Source organism: Pongo abelii, chromosome 9, assembly GCF_028885655.2.
Source record: "Pongo abelii isolate AG06213 chromosome 9, NHGRI_mPonAbe1-v2.0_pri, whole genome shotgun sequence".
In the NCBI taxonomy this organism is placed as follows: Eukaryota; Metazoa; Chordata; class Mammalia; order Primates; family Hominidae; genus Pongo; species Pongo abelii.
The window spans coordinates 33,653,268-33,669,236 of NC_071994.2; the positions used below are offsets into that span (position 1 = coordinate 33,653,268).

Sequence of the window (15,969 nt, forward strand, 5' to 3'; positions counted from 1 at the left end):
ACAGAGAATAATGTTTAAATAGATCAAGCGAGAAAGAAAACCCACAGCTAGGTCTCTGAAATTACTTCTTTGAAGCCATAAATGCCAAATAATCCCCCTGGAGGGTATAAAAGCAGCTCTCTTTCTAGGGCCCTTGTGAGACACTCGCAGCTCATGCATCAGCCTAATTCCTGCAAATTCATAAAACAAAGAGTTGTGCTGTTCCCACTGTGTCAGGTCCCAGAGGACCCCCGGAATCCCTCATGACACAGCTATCAGATCACGAAGGGCTGGCCCACCTCTTGTCCCCAGACAGAAAAGCCCATGTACTTGCCAGTTCAAAGATGGCCTGTCTAGCAAAATAACAGATCAAATGACTGAAGTATTACTTCTAAGTTGTCCTCTCCTGACCACTGGCCAAGAGTGAGAGAGGGGACACAGGACAGTCAAGAGGTGTCATCGGGGATTATTTTATGGGAATCTCGGTGATGCTTCAAAGGCAGACATCAAATAAAGGGAATAGTCAAAAGCCTCCAGGGGACAAAAAAGTTCTGGAAATAGCAGTGGTGGTTATATAATATAGTGGATATACTTGATCCCACTGGATTGCACACTTAAAAATGTTCAAAATGGTAACTTTATGTTAGGTATATTTTACAATAAAATTGTTTTCTTTTTTCTTTTGAGGCAGGGTTTCCCTCTGTTGCCCAGGCTGGAATGCAGTGGCAGGATCACGACTCTACAGCCCCGACCTCCTGGGCTCAAGCAATCCTCCAGCCTCAGCCTCCAAGTAGCCTGGGCTACAGGCATGAGCCACCACACTGGCTATTTTTTGTTTTTGTAGAGATGAGGTCTCACTATGTTGCCCTCACTAGTCTCAAACTCCCGGGCTCAAGCAATCCTCCCATCTCAGCCTCCCAAAGTGCTGAGATTACGGGTGTGAGCCAACACATCCAGCCAATAAAAATTTTTTTTGAAAAAAACAAAAAAAAGCCTCCACAGAAGTGCCAGAGGCTGTGGGAATCTCTCACAGAGTTACAGGGGATCAACTGGACGATCTCCACAGCTTCGTCACCACTCTTGGCAAAGAGAATGTGTCCTTCTTAGGGGGCAGCTGGGGAAGAGCTGGAGTTGGGGGCAGGGCCCTGAGTTTGCCTCCTGGCTTCCCCTTCCTGAGTAGTCTCAGGCAAGTTGCTGAGTTTCTCTATGCCTCAGTTCCTCATCTGAAAACACAGGGATCATAATCTACTACTGATCGTGTCACTGTTAAGAAAGGATAATTCAATAAAAAATGCTTCTAGCCTGGTACTATCATAAGGCCCTTAAGGGAACGGCAATAAATGGTAGCTGCTGTTGTTACAACGTGCCCCTTCTTTGCTAAACACATCCTTACCAGAGGAAGAAAATACCTGCAAGGCATGGAAATGTGTCCCCAGGACATGGCTCTTCCCACTTCCCCTGAAAAATGTGGCAGGCTCAGGCTCCCTAGCCCTCTCTGTCCAACTGGAAGGCAGCAGAAAGGGGCATGTACCCCTCTCTCTCACAGAGACACAGAAACCACAGAACCACAGAAGCTCAGACCTGGCGCAGACAACCAGGAAGACACCAGCCCCCTAGCGCATCAGCCAGGGCCCTGGCCCCCCAGCCTTGGCCACCCGTGACTCAGCTTAGAGGAGTTGGGCACATCCCCAGCTGTGTTCAATGAAGCTTTGTCCAGAAGATTCAATGACTTTCACATCACTGTTCTCTTATTCCTTCTTTATTCACAATCACACTGGTCTCTACAATTCAAGTGATCAGGCCTGGTTCAGCCTTCTGTACTCAGGCTAAATTGTTTTATTTGCGGTTGGATCCTACACATTTAGCACTAAAAGAATCTTAATGCTCAGTTAATACTTCTCCCTCCTCCTAAAAAAGGAGAATGCGAAGTCCACATGGCCCGAGTGGCTTCCTCAAGGACACACTAGGTTAGAAAATGGCAGAGCTGAGACCAGAAGAAATTTTTCCGTTACTGGGTCTGGGATATTTTGCCTCTGGCGGGAGAAATAAAGGCAGATGGATAAGCCTGAAATGGGCTGTCCCCTCTGTCTGGCAGCAATATTGAATCTGCACATTTCTATCTTGCCTCACATATACAAACTTCACTGCAGGACCCCTGAGTGGCAGGGGAGCCTCTAGGTTCTCTGTAAAGAGACTTCAGGAGTCACCTTAAGCCAGTGATTTTCCATCAAGAAGGGACCCACCCTCTGAGGCAGGAGAAGTATGTACAGTTTGCAAAAACCTATTTAATATAAGTTTAGTTAGAAAACAGATGAAAACATGTCAGACTTCTATAATACAAACTACAGAAAAGAGAATTTGCTCCAAATCCTCTTGGCTGTTAGAAATGAGCAGAAGACAGAAAGCCTGTGATGCATGTCTGGGAGTAAAGGCTGAACAAAGCCTCATAGGTCCCTATCCCCTACCCTTTTGGTAAATTATGGGGCAGGTTGGTGGCTACCCAGGGGTTCAGAAAGTGGTCACAGGTCAAAGGGAAGGCAGGATGATCATCCTAAGACCTGGTTCCAGCCCTTCCCAAGCACTAACCAACTGATCCAGCTAGCCCTAAACACAGTGATGGAAGCCACTGTTTATTCTGAACACCAACAGCAATAACAAATAAGGGTTTCATAAGTGAGTGGGTAGAGGGCCAAGTCTGAGGAGAGTCCTGAAAACAAGACCTGGAATGGAGCTTTTGATTAAGGTAATGTTACCAAAATAGAGGCACGGCAAGACACGAGCAGATGAAGAAAAGATGACACAGAGGTTGTCAAGGACAGCCTGTGGTGAAGGGTGAATGAGTTATCATTTAATGTAAACCTTAAAGTTAACAGAAGGGAGGAATATCTTCATGTTAAAAAAAACCACCATTCCTTGTAAAGAAAACATGATTTTGTAAATGTTACATAAGCCACTAGCTCCAAAAATGTGTTGCTGGGTTAGCACTGTTTCTCTCTTGGGCATAAACTCTGGTGGGTTTTTTTGCATGCCTTCTTAGCAGGTAAAATGATTTCTGCATACCGATGGCTCTGCAGCAGGGGGAAAGAAATGCAATGTTCTGCAATTTAGAAGAGTTCTTGAGCAGGCTTCATCCAGCAGGGGTGTATAGTCCTTAGTATTTTAGGCAGCAGCCCATCTGCCACTTGCTTGGGACCGCAAGTGAGAGAGGGGATGGGAGACGACAGAGGGGAGATTTGGGACCAGGCTGCTTACCCAGGCACATCTTCCATGATGTACAGGATTTTCCTCCACCCTGTTACAGGCTGACGTGTGTCCCCCCACTTCCAATTCTTTTTTTTTTTTTTTTTGAGACACAGTCTCACTCTGTTACCCAGGCTGGAGTGCAGTGGTGTGATCTTGACTCACTACAACCTCCGCTTTCTGGTTTCAAGTGATTCTCCTGCCTCAGCCTCCCAAGTAGCTGGGATTACAGGCACCTGCCACCAGGCCAGGCTAATTTTTTTGTTTTTGTATTTTTAGTAGATATGTTGGTCAGGCTGGTTTTGAACTCCTGACCTCAAGCAATCCACCTGTCTCAGCCTCCCAAAGTTCTGAGATTACAGGGGTGAGCCACCGTACCCGGCCTGTCCCCCCAGATTCCTATTTTGAAGCCCTAACTCCAAGTACCTCAGAACATGACTGTATTTGGAGATAGGTCCTTTAAAGAGGTAATGAAGTTAGGCCAGGCACAGCGGCTCACACCTGTAATCCCAGCACTTTGGGAGGCCAAGGCAGGCAGATCGGCTGAGGTCAGGAGTTCGAGACCAGCCTGGCCAACACGGTAAAACCCCATGTCTACTAAAAATACAAAAAAATTAGCTGGTTATGGGTGGTGCGTGCCTGTAATCCCAGCTACTTGGGAGGCTGAGGCAGGAGAATTGCTTGAACCTGGGAGGTGGAGGTTGCAGTGAGCCGAGACCGCGTCATTGCACTCCAGCCTGAGCCACAAGAACGAAACTCTATCTCAAAAAAAAAAAAAAAAAAAAAAGAGGAAATGAAGTTAAAATGAGGTCATACTGGGGAGCCCTAATTCAATATGATGGTGTCCTTATAAGAACAGATTAGGATACAGACAGACCCACAGGGAAGGGCATGTGAAGACGCAGGGGGAAGATGACCATCTCTAAACCAAGGAGAGAGGTCTCCGAAGAAGCCAATCCTATAACACCTTGGCTTTAGACTTCTAGTCTCCAGGAGTGAGAGCAGATAAATGTCTGTTGTTGAAGCCACCCAGTCTGTGGCACCTACTTATAGCAGTGCCAGTAGACTCATGTACTTCTCCTCCTGTTCCTCTCCTTCCTGGCTAGGCTGGCCACTTTTCCTCCTACAAACATCTGTTCTTCAGCTCTCAATCCCAAAACTACTGTCTGGCTTTTGAAAAACACAAAGAAGAACTTTTTTGCTGTTCCATAAAGATCCACAGGAAAATGTCAAGGAACAAAAGAGAAAATGCCACCAAAAGAACCCCCTTCTATTTCCAAACACCCTCACTGTCAAGACCTGCCAGGATTGGTCTGGATGCATGTTGTGCCAGGGGAGAGAGGCAAGTGCATGCCCGGCCTTCCTCTAACTTTAATTTGAGTTTTGTAGGGCAGTCCAAAAAGGCTTTCCATCTATAAACTGATAACCATTCACTATAAACTGATGCCCTAGACCTTCTTCAGTTAACATTATAACTTCTGATAGGGTCACTTTTTGCAAAAGAGGACTTGAAAGCTGTTTTGAATTGTTTAGCTAATATTCATCTTCAGTGTGATGTCTTTTCTTATCTCAGCTTACCCCATTCACATCTGGTCCTGTAGAAGTAACTTCCTGACTTATAAGACAGGAGCAAAGAAAAGTGCCTATCTTATTAATGAATGGCCTACAGTTTAAAAAAAACAAACAAATCTGACAGCATGAAGAGGGGAAATAACAAAATAAGAGATTACCTGTAATTACCCAATAGTCTCTGGTTGTTTCTGATATGTCAAGGTTGGGATATTCCAGTGCTAAAACAAATAAGAAACATACCCAATTACTTTTATAGGTTTGATTTGTTTCGTTTATTTAGTTATATTTGAGATGGGATCTTGATATGTTGCCAAGGCTGTTCTTGAACTCCTGAGCTCAAGTGGTCCTTGCACCTAAGCCTCCTGAGTAGTTGGACTATAAGCATGCATTATGGCACCTGGCTTATTTGAAATTTCATTAAGGAAAACAGGTATAAGTGACAAAATAGCAAGCGGCTAAATCCTGCTTTGTGATTCTTAGGGATTCTAGGACATACGAACCAAAACTATCTCACTGTTTAGAAAACTAAAAGACTCAATAAAGGTCCAACTTGTAGATGAAGAGTTTTCTAGGATTTGTGAGTTTCTACCCTTTCCATTTTTTCATCAAAATCTTCTGTTCAAACAGAACACCTTCTTTATCAAGACCCGCAGCAGCAACCTGTCTTTGCTGTAGCTTTCTCTTTAAAAATCATCCGACCACCACTAACATTGTTAGGAATGATTATCTCCTGGATGGATTTTTCCAATGTCAAGGACTTAAGTTTAGTAGCCAAATGCTTGTAACAAAAGGCCTATATTTCTTTATAAGTATGGGGCCTACTGGAGTCGATACATGCAAAGGGATTCATACATTGCCTGGCATATGGTTAGTGCTCAATAAATCGTAGTTGTTTTCAGAAATAAAAGGATGACGGAAAATAAAGTCTTCACATGCTGACATGTGACATAATGCCATCTTTTATGACATCATCTTTTCCCTAAAACCCAGAGTCATCTTTCCTTATTATGTGGACGTTTACAAAAGCTTGCCATTAAACAAACATTTGAAAAAAATTCTGAGTGGCTGCCATGTGCTAAATACATTCACGCATATTATCTTGTTTATTTACAGTATCAAAAACAACTACAGAAGGAAATTATGAGACAATTTTGCTAATACGTATTAAAAAATAAACTTGCCAAGCAACCTTGTGAAATGTAAGAATGTCTAAATTTAGAAGTACAAAACTTTCCATCCTTTGGCTACCAAATAAACATTTGGATACAAAATGTAACCTGCTGCATCTTCAAAGTCTATGCCTGTTGCATGGTAATGAGGATTATGTAACTGAAACATTAGAAAAAGATGAGGCCACAAGACTACGGGGACCTCAGCAAGTGAAGTCACACCATGGACTGCAAATGAGTTATATTATGATATCTGGAGGCAGGACCGAGCCTCAAGATCTGGGAACGTTTGCTGATGGCCTAAGCGGGAGAAAAACCATAGCAACCCAGATTGCTCAGAGATCGGTTGCCCTAGCAGGCAGAATTGTAAGCTCAGAAGGCAGACTGCTTGGGTTTAAACCCCAGGTCCCATGGCTCACTAGCTAAGTGAGAGTGGGTATCTTGTGAAACCTCTTAGAGCTTCAGTTTTCTCCTCTGCAAAATGGGGCTAATTTTGCATCTGTCTTATAGGGCAGGTCTGAGGATTAAATGAGATAAGAGAAACGCAAAGGACGAAGGCACCTAGCAAGTGCTTTCTTTGATGTGCACTAAACTTTTCATCACTTCTTAATCCATCACCTATTTTAGCTGTCACCTTAATCCATCTGTCACCTTAATCCATATTTAGCTGTCACCTGAATCCATCACATATTTTAGCTGTCACTTTATGATAAAGCTGGTAGTATGTGGCCTGGCACTATAAATGTTTGCTAAATGGAGAAAGTCCCCAGGGGAAACATTGGGGTCCCCATAGGCATGGCCATACTCACGTTCAGCAATGGTTAGCGGCGGATAGGTGAGATAGAATCCCACCAGCTCAGCCGAGAGCTGGCTGAGGAGGCTGCTGGCAACAGTGCCGTTGAGGAATGTGCTCTGATTGCCCACGACGTACACCAAGGTGACTGCCTGGGAGGCATTGGACGTGCTCACAATCTGAATCAACACAGGAGAAAAGGGGAGGGAGACAGGCCAAATAAGACCAGGGTGTGTTTCATGGAGGCCATGGGGGGCGGGGAGGCTAAGCAGGAGTTGAGGGAAGGAATGAAAGGGGGTCGGGGAAACAGCAAGGAAGAGACAAGAGTAACCGTCATCATTTCTGATTGCTTGCTGCATGCCAGGCAGGGTGCTAAAGGCACGTCATCTCATTTACTCCTTACCACAACCCTAGGAGATGTATCCAGTGATGACTCCCTTTCACAGATGAGGAAACTGAGGCCCAGAATGATCAAGGGACCAACCCGAGGTCACACAGCTAATAAAGGACAGAGTCAGGATTTGAACCCAGGTGGTTTGACTCCAGGTTCTTAATCACTGGTATGTGTATCTTTTCCTGGGCTAAATAGTCTCAGGTTACTTTTACGATTCTGAAAATATAAAATAGAGCATTGGAATGTTACCTTTAGGGAGGGCTCAACTGCTCAGACAGAGAAAGCCTGAGTCAAACTTTCAGGGAATTTGAAAGTTGAAAGAACCAGGAGCAAAGAGAGCTGAAAACCAGTCTGGTCACGGGCAGAGTGACAGAACCTAATTAGAAAAGGAATTCAGAGGCCGGGCACGGTGGCTCACACCTGTAATCCCAGCACCTTGGGAGGCCGAAGTGGGCGGATCACCTGAGGTTGGGAGTTCAAGACCAGCCTGGCCAACATAGCAAAACCCCGTCTCTACTAAAAAAAAATACAAAAATTAGCCGGGCATGGTGCCATGTGCCTGTAATCCCAGCTACTCAGAAGGCTGAGACAGAAGAATCGCTTGAACCCAGTAGGCAGAGGTTGCAGTCAGCCGAGATTGCACCACTGCACTCCGGCCTGGGAGACAGAGCAAGATTCTTCAAAAAAAAAAAAAAGAAAGAAAAAGAAAATGGAATTCAGAAATATAGAATATGTTCTTTAGAGAGCAATTACATTTCCTTGTGATCTATTAATTCAACACTGAATGTGTAAAACATCCTATGAGATGGCACGGTTTTCTTTTCACATTTTGTCTAAGCCAGTTTTTCAGTTGCTGGAAAATGAAGCTTTCTGGGTCAATGTATGAACAAAAATATCCCACAGATGAGATTTGAAAAGCATCGTTAGTAGGAAGTCATTCAACTTGGTGAGGCCTTTTTTTGTGAATTTCTGTGCCGCGTGCCTTCCCTTCTCCCTCCAGATCCTCCTGCCACCCACCCTCTCTGCCCTGTCCGGTGCCCCTGGAGGCAGACCCTTGTGGACAACCCCAGTGGGCTCCACTGCCTTCGGGAGGATATGGGAGAGAGGGAGGAGGGTGAGGTCAAAGTATTGATGCTGAGGACTCCCTCCTTAAGGGGTCAAAGCTCACGCCCATCAGGCAGCTGAACCTCGAACCCCGCACTCACCCCATCGGGTCCCAGCTGTTAGAGCCTTGGGTACTGTACAGCTCCTGCGGTTTCCCCAGAGCCTGCCCACTCTTCTTTCTACAAAGCCACCTTCATTTGAATGCAGCCTCCTTTTCCTGTCAGGACACTGACTAACACCCTGTCTTTCCCAGACCTTTGGGTGTTCACATATTAACATCTCTGCCACCTTCCTATTAAAAAAATTTTTTTACAGACTTTAAAAAATGATACATAATATTTATCTATATGTAGGCAGTACATGTGATATTTTCTTACATGCATAGAATGTGTAATGATCAAGTCAGGGTTCTTAGGAAATCCATCACCCAGGAAACTATTGGGAAGAGCTCTTCATTTTATTTCCCACTTTTTCCCATAAGTGGAAGATTGATCAATCGATCTCTCTCTCTCTCCCCCGCCTTTTCTCTACCCCGCCCCCTCCTATTTAGAGACAGGGTCTCACTCTGTCCCCCAGGCTGAAGTGCAGTGACCTGATCGTAGCTCACTGAAGGCTTGAACTCCTAGGCTTAAGCGATCCTCCCACCTCAGCCTCCTGGATAGCTGGGACTACAGGCACACGCCACCACTCCCAGCTAATTTATTTCATTTTTGTAGAAATAGGATCTCACTTTGTTGCCCAGGCTAGTCTCAAATTTCTGGGCTCAAATGATCCACCCACCCCAGCCTCCCAAAGTACCGAGATTACAATTGTGAACCACCATACCTGGTCCCTTTTTAATTGTCTAATCCAGAGCCTATATTCCCATGACTAACAATAAACTGAATCAGTATGTCCATTCAACTCTGACTCTCTTCTCTGGAAGTATTTTTGGAATGTGGTTTAGCCTCTTCTCCAAGGCATGAATACCTGTGGCTAAGCATATTCTTTCCCAAGGTACCAAAAAGAAAGGCATTTCTTTCTGAACAATTCAAAAAACTTCACCGTATGGCCACCTAAAAAAATAATAACTAAAAAAAAAAAACTTTTCAATCTTTATTGTGAACATTCTATTTTTTATCTCTCAACAAAATCAAATCCTGGCTGGGTGTGGTGGCTCATGCCAGTAATCCCAGCACTTTGGGAAGCCGAGGCAGATGGATCACTTGAGCCCAGGAGTTCAAGGCCAGCCTGGGCAACATGGCAAAATCCTGTCTCTGCAAAAAATAGAAAAAAATTGCCAAGCATGATGTTGCATGCCTTTAGTCCCAGCTGCTTGGGAGGCTGAGGCAGGAGGATCACCTGAGCCCAGGAGTCCGAGGCTGCAGTGAGCCATGATTGTGCCACTGCACCCCAGCCTGGGAGATAAAGCCAGACCCTGCCTCTAAAACAAAATGAAACAAAAACCCAAATCCCACTGGAGCCCCAGGATGCCTATAAAGTTTGCAATGTGGGTGCCTTTGTATATACTATACTTGACCAGTTAAGTTATAATTTTTTTTATTGTGGTAAAACACACATATAAAATTTAACCATTTTAAGTGTATAGTTCAGTGGCATTAAGTGCATTCACACCGTTGTACAACCATCACCACCATCCATCTTTAGAACCTCTTTATCATCCCAAACAGAAACTCTATACCACTAAACAACTCCTAATTTCTCCCTCCTCACAGCCCCTGGCAGCCACCATTCTACTTTCTAGATACCTCTCATAAGTGGAATCACTTATTAATTTGACAATTCTATATACCTTTTATAAGAGAAATCATATAGTATTTGTCCTTTTGTGGCTGGCTTATTTCACTTAGCAAAATGTCCTCACGGTTCATCCATGTTGTAGCATGCATCAGAATTTCCTTTTTAAAATTTTTCTGCATTCCAATCATCCATTATTTCCTTCATTTTTAAAGGCTGAATAATATTCCATTGTATGTATATATGCCATTTGATTATCCACTCATTCATTAATGGACACATGGGTTGCTTCCACCTTTTGGCTGTTGTGAATAATGCTACTATGAACACGGGTGTATAAATACCTGTTTGAGTCCCTACTTTTAATTCTTTTTGGTATATAATGAGAAATGAAAGTGCTGAACCATATGGTAATTCTATGTTTAGTTATTTAAGAAACCACCATGTTGCCTTCCCTGGGGGATGCACTATTTGACATTCCCACTAGCAATGCATTAGGGTTCCAATTTCTCCACATCATCACCAACACTTAGCATTTTCCATTTTTTGAGAATAGCCATCCTAATAGATGTGAATAGGTATCTCATGGTTTTGATATGCATTTCTTTAATGATTAGTGATGTAGAGCATCTTGTCATGTGCTTAAGTCATCTGTATATCTTTTTTGGAGAAATGTCTATTCAAGTCCTTTGCTCATTTCTTAATTGGATTTTTTTGTTTTTATTACTGAGTTGTAGGTATTCTCTATATATTCTGAATATTAACTACTTACCAGATATATGATTTGCAAATATTTTTCATTTATTCTATGAATTGCTTTTTCACTCTGCTGGTAGTGTTTTTTGATGCACAGAAGTTTTTAATTTTGATGAAGTCTAATTTGCCTACTTTTTCTTTTGTTTGCCTGTGTCATGTCCAACAAATCATTGCCAAATACTGTGTGTCATGAAGTTTTTCTCCTATGTTTTCCTATAAAAGTCCTACAATTTTTAGATATTACATCTAGATCTTTGATCCATTTGGAGTTACTTTTGGTAGATGGTGTTAAGTAAGGATCCAACTTCATTCTTTTGGGATCACATGTGAATATTCAGTTTTCCTAATGCGTTAAAAAGACTTTTTTAATGTCCTTTCCCCATTGAATAGACTTGGCACCTTTGTCAAAAAACATTTGACCATATACAAGAGGGTTTATTTCTGGGCTCTCTGTTCTATTCCATTTGTCTAGATGTCTGCCTTTATGCCAGCACCACATTGTTTTGATTACCATAGCTTTGTAGTAAGTTTTGAAATCAGGAAGTATGGGACCTCCAACTTCGTTCTTCCTTTTCAAGATTGCTTTGGCTACTCAAAGCCCCTTGAGATTCCATGGGAATTTTAGGGTTAATTTTTCTATTTCTGTGAAAAACAATCACTGGGATTTTGATAGGAATTACATTAAATCTTCAGATTCCTTTGGGTAGTAACAATCAATATAAAGTCTCCCAATCCATAAGCACAGGAAGTCTTTCCATTTATTTGTTTTCTTTAATATACTAATTTTTTATAGGTAAGAAAAGTGCGGTCATTCTTGATGTATACTTAAGACTAGCTCCAAAAATAAGAGGCCTACAGGTTCAAAGTCATGGCACTGGACCCTGAAATTCATGCCCTGTCCCCCAATAGAAGCAGTCCCTACAGGAACACTTTCCTGTCACCCTTTAACTCTTAGATTCCTGTAGCCTCTAACCTCATCTCTTACTTACCCTTCACTCATGCCATGATTCATTTAGCTAAGAAGACCTATAGGCTGATGGAACAGAAAGCTGTTGTTTGCCTACCCAGCATCCATCCTCCCTTCTTGATAGCATCACAATTTTCCTCAGGGAACCATTTCTCCTCTTTGCTCATGTGTTCTGGATGGGGCTGCCCCACCCAAGTTTCAGGAGTAGTCAGGCCTAGTTCATTGGGACATTTAACCTCCTTGGCCCAGAAAGGGCACAGTAGGTTCAATGAGAGCTAATCCCAGGAATTTTACTGGAATGACACAAGGAAAGGCACTTTGGTTCCACAAGACTGTGAGCAACAAGGATGAGACAAACCTGGGGTTGTGAGGGGCCACCCCATGGGAGCCACGGACAATGCCAGTGCAGAGCAAAGCCAACGAAGAACGAAGAGAGAGCTTGATGAAATCAAATAATCACCTGGATACAACTGTGTCGGAATAAATAAATATGAACCTTTCAGTTACATGAGCCAATCACTTCCTCTTTTTGCTTAAGCTTCATCGGCTTAGATTCTGTCCCTGGCAACCAAAAACGTCCTAATTGAGTCCACTGTAATCTAGTCCCTAATACCAAACCTATATAAGTTTTTAAGTCGATTTTTCAATGACTGTCTGAGCAAATTAATTAAATATTTACATGGTCTTATTCTACAAAGGATTCAAGGTGCCTTACAAATTATATATTATACAATAAAAGGAAAAGTTATTAATTACAAAAACATGCCCTGGTGAAAGACAGCCCCAAGGGAATGTTAGCATGCAGTTACCATGCATAATATAGGGGCCCTGAGGGTTACTAAATCCAGGCAACAAATTTGGCTCTGGGCTTCCTGTCAGCCAAGGCAAAAATGGAAACAGGGTTAATAAAAACAATTCATCCAATTATCCATTCATTTCAAGAGCCGTTTAAACGTTCAAGAGCATCTAAAATCTATTTAGATGTAATCTTCGAATCACCTCCTATCATCTTTTCCAAGGAAGGTTTGTTACTTGATTTATAAAGTTTCCTCTAATGGCCCACAACTATCATACAACAACACAAGGAGGCTTCTTAAGGCCAAGGGCACCTTATCTTGGTGTCCTTCCCAGTGCCTGATAAATAGCAGACACTCAATAAGTCTGTGCTTCCTGAATACAATTAAAGTATGCTGTGCTGCCAAGATCTAACTAGGCTCATGCACCTGTGAGGATCACAAATCCAATCAGAAAGAAAAAGAGTTCCCACAAGAGAGCTGAGTCACACTCCTTACATAAATCTTCAGTCTGTGACACATTTTTAGATCTTCGTCTAACATGAACCAAATCATAATGAGATACTTCCATCTACACTTTGGATGAATCTAGAACAGGAAAGCTGCTCACTCAAGTTAAATTGTACGCTTTCTACATCATATTGGCTTTGCTGATAATTCACTTATGCTAAATGTCCATTTTAAAACCACTGGGTCTAATTACAAAGGCTTTAGTTCAGTAGTCAAAACAGAGACATTGAAAAGAAGAGTTAATTGGGGGCTAGATGAGTATCATTAAGAAGCATCTGTCTTTAGTGGGATGATATCTACGTAATTGCAGGAAAAAAAAAAATACAGTGCACCAGGTGTGGTGGTTCATGCCTGTAATCCCAGCACGTTGGGAGGCCGCAAAGGGAGAATTGCTTGAGCCCAGGAGTTAGAGACCAGCTTACGCAATATATGGAGACTCCATCTCTACAAATAATTAAAAAAATTTTTAAAGGGCTGTTTAAATGTTTAAAAGGGCTGTTTAGAGCATCTAAAATCCTGTCCCCCAATAAAAGCAGCCCCTACAGGGGACACTTTCCCATCACCCTTTAACTCTTAGACTCCTGTAGCTTCTAACCTCATCTCTTACTTCCTCCTCACTCATGCCATGATTCATTTCCCAGGGATTTTCCCTGGGAAAGAATTCTGTTGTTTGACACAGGCTTCATTAAGGACCCCGTTTCTACATTGCATCGACATGAGTATGGTGTAGTGGATTGACTCAGGTCCTTCTTCCATTCTTTACCATGTGACCTTCTGGAAGTTTCTTAGCCTCTCAGTTCTCTCTTCTGTGAAATGGGAGTAAGAATACCTCAGAAGGATGTTTTAAGTATTATGTAGCAAAATATTTGTAAAACACTTAGCACAGTTCCTGGCACATAGCAAAGACTTCAATATAAAATGCATGTGTATGTGTGTGAGTGTGCGTGTGTGTGTGTGTGTGTGTGTGTGTTGGCATGTGTCTAAACTAAGGTGATTGGAATATAAGCCAATGCATAAAATCACAGAATAGGCAAATCTTGGTGGCTTAGCTACTTAGAATTGATTCATTTATTCATTTTATATTAGACATTTAACATATACAGTATGTACATATACTGTACATGTACATATACATGTACATGTACATATACAGTATATGTATACATATACATATACAGCCTAGTTCAACTTTTCAAAATAATAAATGTATTAGAAAGGCCTGAGAAAGCATCCCATGGGGAAAGAAATATAAAACCCCAAACCACAATAGGTGCACAGTGACACAGCATCCCTCCTGTCATGGCCAGACCCCAGACATCCTCACTAATGTCTGAAGTACAAAGTTACATTTATACATGGTAGCTCTGAAAGGGAAGACCCAAGTCATTTCTTGCCAGACTCTGCATTGTGGTTGTCTGTCAACTACCCAGCCTGAAGCACCTTCCTCCCTACCTGAATTGTCAAGTTGCTTTTGGTATTCAGGACTTTCCTCTCGGCATCCTGGAATGCCTTCTGCAGCCTCTGTTCCATTGTCTGAGCAAACTTGCAGGACTGTATGTTGTCCGCTTGGCTCACAAACTGCAGCACTAGAATGAGAGAAGTCAATCAGTGCTCACCAAAGCTCCATGTCTCAGTTCCTTGGATTTAACAGTGGTCATAATATAAAACAGCACGATTTTAGATGAGAGGAATTAGGCAAATAAATAATAAGGCCAGACAAGGTTTGATTGTAGTTTTGAAAGTGGCTCTTAAGATGAATTATATAACACAGATGAATTAAAAGAATGATCGAACCAGATATTCCCTCCAACGCAAAAGATTTTATGATTTTATTTGATTGGAATATGTAGACATCTGCTCAAAGACTGACAAATCACAATCCAAGAGAGATCATGCCTTCTATTTCTTTGGAAGGAAGAAAATCACTGACCTCCACTGCTAAGTTGATTGAGTGTTTCAATTTTAAGAGTTCCTCCACTCTTGTAGGTTACAAACTTTGCAGACCAGAAATCACCAGAGAGTTTGAAAAAAATATATTCTAAGACCTAAACTCAGAGATTCTCATTCAGTGGCATCTAGAACCCATTGCTCCAAACTATAGATTTTTTTTTTGCACGTTCAACTACTATTAGTACCCACTGTAATATAGAAAAAAATATAAAATATAGTACCTGGTGCTCAAAAGTACTAAGTTTGTAAATTGGTAAGGAAGGCTCCTATGACAGAACACTTCTAACAAATCTAGGGTTGGAAGAGTTTAGGCTGATGTGCAAGGAACTTGGACATTTGATTAGCAGGACCCTTTGAAGAAGGTTCACAGGGACTTTAAAAAATGACACAGCAGCTAGCGATGGAGCTTTTAAACAGGTGTCCACTTGGTACTGCCCTGAACCCAAGAATGGATGAAAATCCCTTCCTTCCGAGTCACTTGCCTGTTTTTAGCTGGAAGTAGCCTGCAGGCTGGGGATTCCATGGGGAGGCAAGTACTGCCACAGACTGTAAGTGTGGGGTGTGTTGCTTCAGGTCTGCAGTGACGTTGCTGACTCCATACACACCCAGCATTTCGATCACCACAGCAGGCAAATACACCAACCTCCCTTTGGTAGCATAATAACCAACTGTGACATTATGAGAATATTCCAGAATGTCCACCTACAAAACAAATGGACCCACAAAACCCATTGTTTATTTTCACAGCACTTTAAGTTCTTCCTGGTATTTCTTAGAACCATGGCTGTTAGAAACAAGACTGGAGAATAGGATGTTCTCGTTCAACAAATATTCTTAACAATCCTATAAAGCATAATTTGGATTGGCAAATCTCAAAATATCACAAAAAGAACAAAATATAATTTACATCAAACCTTCATGGAATAGAATTAAATCTGTATCTTTTTTATTCTTTAAGTGCCTCAGTATAATCCTGTGACCATCTATTATTATTACCAAAAAGG

The 15,969-nt window shown here is 42.2% G+C and overlaps 1 protein-coding gene across 4 annotated transcripts in view; it reads right to left on the reverse strand.

Annotated features, from left to right (window-relative positions):
• KIAA1549L (KIAA1549 like) overlaps window positions 1–15,969 on the reverse strand; it is a 297,476-nt gene that overhangs the window by 100,877 nt on the left and 180,630 nt on the right. For all 4 annotated transcript variants that reach the window (XM_054524510.1, XM_054524513.1, XM_054524509.1 and 1 more), the window contains exons 5-8: window positions 15,448–15,667; window positions 14,468–14,601; window positions 6,770–6,932; window positions 4,950–5,009 (exon numbers count right to left, since the gene is read on the reverse strand). In XM_054524510.1, the coding sequence (XP_054380485.1) occupies window positions 4,950–5,009; window positions 6,770–6,932; window positions 14,468–14,601; window positions 15,448–15,667 (577 nt within the window). The remainder of the gene's footprint in view (window positions 1–4,949; window positions 5,010–6,769; window positions 6,933–14,467; window positions 14,602–15,447; window positions 15,668–15,969) is intronic.